The sequence below is a fragment of the Poecilia reticulata genome, chromosome 1 (assembly GCF_904066995.2).
Source record: "Poecilia reticulata chromosome 1, P_reticulata-male-v2, whole genome shotgun sequence".
Taxonomy (NCBI): Eukaryota; Metazoa; Chordata; class Actinopteri; order Cyprinodontiformes; family Poeciliidae; genus Poecilia; species Poecilia reticulata.
The window spans coordinates 16085095-16092513 of NC_088830.1; the positions used below are offsets into that span (position 1 = coordinate 16085095).

At 35.5% G+C, this 7419-nt stretch overlaps 1 protein-coding gene across 2 annotated transcripts; it reads right to left on the bottom strand.

Moving 5' to 3' along the window:
• Nucleotides 1-2941: 2941 nt before the first annotated feature.
• Nucleotides 2942-7153, bottom strand: LOC103464039 (uncharacterized). 2 transcript variants are annotated; one of them, XM_008407846.3, is made up of 7 exons: nt 7005-7153; nt 6637-6769; nt 5896-5994; nt 4996-5790; nt 4656-4798; nt 3942-4048; nt 2942-3850 (listed from the first exon to the last, which is right to left on the bottom strand). In XM_008407846.3, the coding sequence occupies exons 2-7, from the start codon at nt 6740-6742 to the stop codon at nt 3712-3714; spliced, it is 1389 nt and encodes a 462-aa protein (XP_008406068.1). In that variant the 5' UTR covers nt 6743-6769; nt 7005-7153; the 3' UTR covers nt 2942-3711. The 2 variants fall into 2 exon arrangements, with proteins under 2 accessions (XP_008406068.1, XP_008406073.1); XM_008407851.3 differs by having other exon boundaries at nt 6637-6751; nt 7005-7124.
• Between the last annotated feature and the right edge of the window lie 266 nt (nt 7154-7419).

The following is a 7419-nucleotide window of genomic DNA, read 5'->3' on the forward strand; positions in this document are numbered from 1 at the left end:
TCTGAAGATGTGCATAAAGTTTTTTTCTGAATACATGTTATGAATGTGTGTGGCTCCATTTTTTGAATTTACCGTGCTCCTTTGAAAGTCAGTGGATGTTCAAAAGATTGTTCAGACTTGGCCCGCAGAGATCCACTGCTCTCTGACTTTGTTTTCTTTAGTCTGAGATGCCTTTCACATAAGAAAACATCATAATTTAACACATTGACACAAACTGTATAGTTTTAACTAATAAATAGCTAATATTACTTGTAAAAGTTACCCATTGTAGCTTTGTTTTATACATCACACAATGTTTTGACAGCACTATGGTTTGAAATGAGAAAATCCTTCTTACTTTTTGTCTTTGTCATTTAAGCCTGAAGACTTCCCTGTGTGCTCTTTTAGAAGGAATGCAGCTGCAATATTTTTCACAGTTCCTCTGGGAAAAGTCATGAAAGTACAAAATATGAGATGAAAGTAAATAAACAAACGATCTGAAGTTCATTTCAAAGCTCACCACAGCTGAAGGCAACAATGAATGGAAACCATTTAATTTATACTGTATAAAAAAGCTTGACGTCTTTTTTCTCACTAATTGACTTTGAGTCAGACTAAAGTTTTCCTTTAGTAACTCAGATATGATGAATTAATGCATTTATATATGCCAAAAGTCAAAATACCACAAGAGATCATTTGTTTTTAACTTTAGAAGTTGACATATACACAGATCGTTATCTGAGTATTTGGGAAAACTAATGAGAATGTTTCTGATTAGTGTCAAACATTTGAGTTAAATGGAGATACATCTGTGTATGTAGTTCAGTGGCAATCTTCCTTGTGTGATTTCATAGAAAATAAATAAATAAATAAATAAATAAATAAATAAATAAATAAATAAATAAAAGCCAAGATTTCAGAATTGTTGACCTTTACAAGTTTGCTTTATTTGTGGATGCAATTTCTAGATGCCTAAAATGACCTTGTTCTTCTGCTCAAAAAAGGCAGAATACATTGTTAATGTTCAGCTTCTTCACCATTCAGGAAAGAAACACGTTCTTTGTCCCTGAGAGAAAAAACCTGTTTTCATACAACGTCTATATCAACCAAACAAAAATAATGATTTTAAGTACATTTCTGAGTACAAGCTTTCTTAAGAACAAAGAAGTCAGTTTCTAAGTCACTGGTCTATGTCTCTAATTTATGAGCACAGCTGAAAAACAAACCTTTCTCTGCTACACCAGATCTGTCCAAAAGAAAGTGACAAATTTCCATCTATTGCGAGAACGTGTGGATGGATCCACCACTTCTGACAAAAGTCATAAAGTTTAAGGGCCAATCACATCAAACCTCTGAATTCAATGAAAGGGATACATAAAAATTCATTTTCAGACCATGTTTTTATGGTATTCTGACATTTGGCAAATATATATTTTTAATGAGATTATGAAAATATTTCATTTCAATTAAATGTCTAATAAAACATTTGATGTTTTATTAGACATTAGACATTAGACAAAAAGTAAGAACCTGAAAAATTATGTTGGTGTCACTTTCTGTTGAAAAGATCAAAAATGAAAGTATAGTTTTCCACTCTTACTTTTCAATGTTTTCCATGTTCGTTCATTTGAATTTCCCTCCTTTCCACCTTTGGACCGAACAACCTCTGAAGCATTAGAAATAAGCGTCTGTAAATCTGCTGACAGACATAGTGTCACGTTTCACAACCTACAAATAGAAGAGAAAATCTCTAAGGAAAAAGGTTGCAAACTTTCCTACTTGTAAGGCTTTTGAAAAGTACAAAAGCATTACATTTGTACTTTTATCTACTCCTCTGTCCACAGTAGAGTAGCTAGAAGAGATGAAGTCAAATGTCTCTGTTGTGGCATTTTACTTCATCAGATATTTTGTAAACTACAGAGTGCAGTAAATACGGTTTACAGTGTATATGTTATTGGGCAATATTCTAATTTTTGTTAATGGGAATTCTATAGTTTGTTGACTAATGTATGTGCGCCGCAATGGGCAAACACTAAAGTCTTATTTCAAGCTTGAACATTGACCATTGTTGCCCTTTACTTTATATAATGGTTGTTTTTCTTTTCCACTGTTATTACCTCTGTGTTGTTATGTATCCAATTCAAAAGACCCCATATTTTGGAGCGTTTCTTTAAACAGGGACTAAAGTAATTTACCTTCTCGAATCCCAGATAGAGAAGACATTGAATATACATGAGATAAATTGCCAAATGTTTTCTTCTAATAGTTGCTCAAAAGAGAACATGAGGAAAAAACTTCTGCTGGAGAGAAGCCTGTTGCTCAGTTGCTTGAAATAAACATTTTTGGCATTGAAGTGTTTCCAGGCACCCTTGGAATAAATGTCTGAATGTGAATGTTGTTCAAAATTTCCAGCATAACTATAAGAGAATATACATTTTAAATGAAAACTTACTAACAGCAAATCCTCTTGGAGATCAAGACATCTCAGTGAGCTGACTGCTGGGAGAGCGTGTGGTTGAAGGAGGAAGACAGGAAAGGAAAGGATTTTGGATTTTATTGTAGCCCTCGTAGTTTTAACGGAAAGATAACTAAGGTTATGTGTCTTGATGAGATACTTGCTGGAATGCCATATAATATGGCATTCCAGCCATATTATGTGATTGGCTGAAATGCCAGACACATGTGTCTGATTTCCAGCTTCAGTCCAGCTTATTTTATTATTAGTTTATTATTTAATCACTTCCTTGTTTATTCATATTCATATAGGTCTTTCCCTGTGTTCATTGTTGTCCTTTAATGAAACACATTTAGGTTTGCAATGACTTGTTCACATTTCAAAAAAGAAAATACGCAAGAAATGATTGGAAAGAACGAGACTTTGGATCAAGAGTAGAGCTTACTGTCATCAGCAAGGAGAAAAAGTTGAGTAAAACATCATACAACCACATAGTAGTTACAGATATACTCTCAACAAAATGATCTTTTTATTCACAGAATCAAGTTATCAGTAGCATAAATTGGCTTGGTATTAAAATATGTACAAATTTATTCCGACAAGACATTAATACAGACAATGAGTACGATTCAGTAATCAGTACTATGTAGAAGTATTTGTGTGAATCTCAACAGTAAATTATGCTTTGCTCCACCAACAGGTGCTTGATGATTGTAACTAATATTACCAAAACCGATGCCTTTTATTTTACCTTTGATTTGAAACAACGACTGAAATCTAAGTGTTACTTCACTCTCCCACGCAGAATTACTGGCAAGAAAAGAAAAACTTACATCTTTTTGAATATATTTTCATTCAAATTTTGAGTCAAAGCATGAAATCTTTTAAGCACACTTTAAAACAAATGGATAAAAATGTGTTCTATTAATCTTTTTCAGATGGAGTCGGAGCAATGATCAAATCAACAATAAGAAAAAAACAGATCACCAGCAAGCTCCATTTTATAAATGAAATACCGGCACAAGTCCAAATATCCAAATGAGACTGCAGAAAATGCTGGATGAAAAGAAAGGAAAACTTTTGCAAGAAGACCAAATGATGCCACCACCGTGTCTCACTGTGGGGATGCTGTGCTCACGGCGTTTTTAGTTTTTCCTCACACATACCAGTTTGAATGTAGATCAAAATTGCTGATTTTGGTCTCATTTGATCACAGTACGTTCATATACGTAATAAAGTGATTGAATGTCTTTTGGAAGCAAAGCTGCAAAGCAAAGCTACTTCTCACAGATCCAGAATTGTTCAACATTACAATTCTCATCATTCCAGTCGCCGTCCCCTTTGCTACGGTGCCAGACCTCCACACAGTCCTGGTTCCTCCCTTGATGGCTGTTTGGCTGCCCTTGAGCCCAGAACCTAAATAATGCAGTGGCACAAAAGCACAATTAAATAAAAACAGTTATTTTGATGTTAAATTTTCGATAGAAAACATTTCAAAGCTCCTTACGTTAAAGTCAGTGGTGTTCCATCAACCCATTTCCATTGGCCTTCCACTCCTCCGTCACTCAGACCGATCCACACCTCTTTGTCATTGTACAAGCTGTTGATGAAGTTCTAGAGGGACAAAAACAAGTCAGTTTCTAAAACACTGTCCTACATATTATGCTGGGAATAAACATTTTACAGAAGAAATTTCAGATTTACTTAGAGAGTCGGTTGCCCTGTTAAGGTGCTATCAACCATCTCGCGACATCATGTTCACATGGATCTTAACGTAAAAATCAAAGTGCATTTTAAAACATTACGTTGGGTGTAGTTTATGAACCTCATATGTTACCAATGAAGCAACCTCTTAAAATACATTGCATAGGGATGAAGGATTAAAAGGTCACTTTTTTGAATTGTCTCAAAATGAAATATATTTCTGAAGTGTAAGATGTTATGGGTCATTGCTTAAAATTTTTTGTCTTTACACACCATTGAATTTCAAGATACATATGGACATTTGAAACCACTGAGATCTGCACCAAAATTTTTACAACCATAATAACTGAGATTAAGTATACAATTCATGGCTAAACTTTTAAGGGCTTCTCTGATATTTCAGATTTCCAATTCACTATTTGTATTTTTTTGTGCAACTCCATAGTACTAATTAGATTTGATTAGATATTTTAAAAAGATTTTTGACTGTGTTGACACTTTTATTGGATGAACACACCATTTCATCTTTACTGGTCACGATGGCCAGGTCTGCTCCCTTGCTGTGACAGTCCTCTCTGCTTAGCGTCCAGGTTTTTTTGGTGGTAGAGGGGAAGTAGCAGCTGTACTGGAACTTCCTCCAGCCAGCAGGGCAACGTTTCTCTGTGTTACAAACAAACAACGAAGTTGAACATGTCCCTTAGAAACCCAAACTGAAAAAAACTCCTAGCTTTTCACAAGAAAGTGTCGTTGAAATACTCTGAGATCACATATCTATCCACACTTTATTTTAAAAAAAAAGGAAATCAAAATCTTAAAGGCTTCAGTAAAGACTTTTCTGAGTATTTCCTCAACGTTACCTTGAAGAGTTGCATTCAGCTTGTCAATTCTCCCCAGCAGCTCATCTTGCTCAGCAGTCAGGTTATCAACTTTTGCTCTCAGAAGGTCTCGGTCAGCGGTTACATTCTTCAGGCTGCTCTGAAGTTCGCTTTTCTCCCTTTGCACCGATCGGTATGAACTCTGCAAGTCATTTTCTGCCTTTCTCAGCACACTGTTTATGTCTTCCAGTACTTTGATTTCAGTCGTGAGGTTTAGGTGGACGCTCGACAGCTTGTCTTTTTCACTCAAGGAGAAGTTGTATTTGTCATGTAGCTCCTCCATCTTATTGATCATATCACTGTAACTTACCTGGAGCCGATCTCTAGATCTGCTCACGTTGTTAAATTTGTTCTGTAAATTGTTTCTTTCGTTAGTAACAGTGTCATAATTAGCCTGTAGTTCTTTGGAGCGTTTGGCAATTGCATCACATCTTGTATTTAAGCTTGTTTGGGCAGCGCTCAGTGCATCTTTTTCTTTCTGCAGCCGGGCTGTACTGTCTCTCAGCAGTCCCAACTCGTTGTTTAAAGCAATTTTGTTGGTATCTGCCTCCCTTTGCTTGGCCTTAAAATCGTTTCTCTCTTTTGTTAGTTCTCTGTTATTGGAAGCCAGTACGTCTATTTGTCTGGATATGAAATTGATTTGTCCCTGTTGCTGCTTCAAATTGGATTCTAGCTCTTTTTTTGCAATTTGTACCGTCTTCAGGTTCGCTTGAAGCTGCTCTTTGTTTTCGTTGAGGGCTTTTAATGTGTCCAGATTGTCTTTTTTTACCTTTTGATCTGCTCCGAAGATTAAAAAACAAACAAAAACACAAGTCAGTCATTTTCATTTTTTGTATGTCACACTGTGAATATTTGGGCACATTTAGAAAAAGGACAACTCACTGTGAACACTCTGACCGATTAGCCATGCCACCAGCACGACGCAGAGCAGTCCAAGGCCAATTGTAGCAAGCTTAAAGCTCTGGCTTCTCAGGGAATAAACTGGTTGACAGCAGGGAAAGCAGAAGCATAAACTTAAAATTCATGAAGTGAATTGAGGAAGTTGTGGTTTTTACTGAATTGTGAAAGCTTTTTGGAAAACAGCCTTTAAAATGAAACACCACAAAATCAATTAAAGTAATTCACGTTTGAGTGAATTCAAATCCAAAGGGGGCTATGATTGTTGATGTTGGATTATTTAGCGTTGCCTGTGGAAATAAATGCATGATGGCAACTTTCAGGGGTTTTTTTGCAAAAGGAAGGGATGCAAGCTGAAGAAAAAAAGCGAAGATAGCGTTGTACTTTTCGTTTCATGTTTGGTCAAAATGATCTGCAGCTTGGTTGATGTTTTGCTTTACAAAATAAATGTTTACAACACGGGGACAATTCAGAGCTTTAGCTGCATACAAATCCACAAATATTCCCAAAGCTATTTTTTAAAATTTGCATTAATTTGCATTTATTGCTCCTCTACCTGCTCCTAAAAACAATTTTGCAAGTTATTAGAATATTAATAAGAATATCATTATATGAGCAGTGAAGAGAATTTGCCATTATTTGGTAAGATAACATTTGTGATGTTAGCTATACCAGATATGGGTTAATGAGAAAAGGCTTGAGCAAAAGTTAGGGATGTGTCAGTACCTGAAAGAAGAAAATTTTTCCCATCAGAGGAAAAACTTTTGTAGGCAATTTCACTTCTGGTCATGTCCGTATCAGCTGCGTTTGAGGCTCGGTACTCCACACTCATCTTTCTGCACTATTGATGAGGTGAAACCTTAATGAGGAAAATGTGACACTGTTGGATTCTGAAACAGAAGCTAAACTTTCATCAGTGTGACCAAAAAAAACAACAATACAAATTTATATAATTTCAACTTAAAATCTCACATTGTTGTGGATTTTATCTTAAGCATGACAACAAAGTTTATAAAAGTAAATTTAAAGTGTTTGTGATGATCATTGAAACATTTCTTAAGAATTCATGATTTCATAGGTGTGTAAAAACTTACCTCTGTTGGATGAGAAGCTACCAAGCACGGTGGACAAATCTGCTTTTTGTAGAAGCCATCGAATCTTATATGCCTTGCTTCTGCTGTGACCACTTGTGCAAGACTTATGAATAACTGTGAGGAGGAGAAATGTGTACTTCCTTTATTAATGATGCTGGACCAGTTGTCATTTGGGACCTTTAATTTTTAAGGATGTTCTTGAGCAAATGTTAAAACCGGTAATAAAACCCTGTGTTTTTATTTTCCAGTAGTTAGGAAACAACTTATGGCCAAACCCACAACAGGATAAACAATGTGGTACACTGTTTTCCAAAGCCTGGATATTTACTAAAAGTAGATAGTTTCTTTCTCCCACATATTCTGTCCTGTTCTTTGTCAGTGAAATGTTTGCAGGAGTTTGGAAAAATTAAACAAC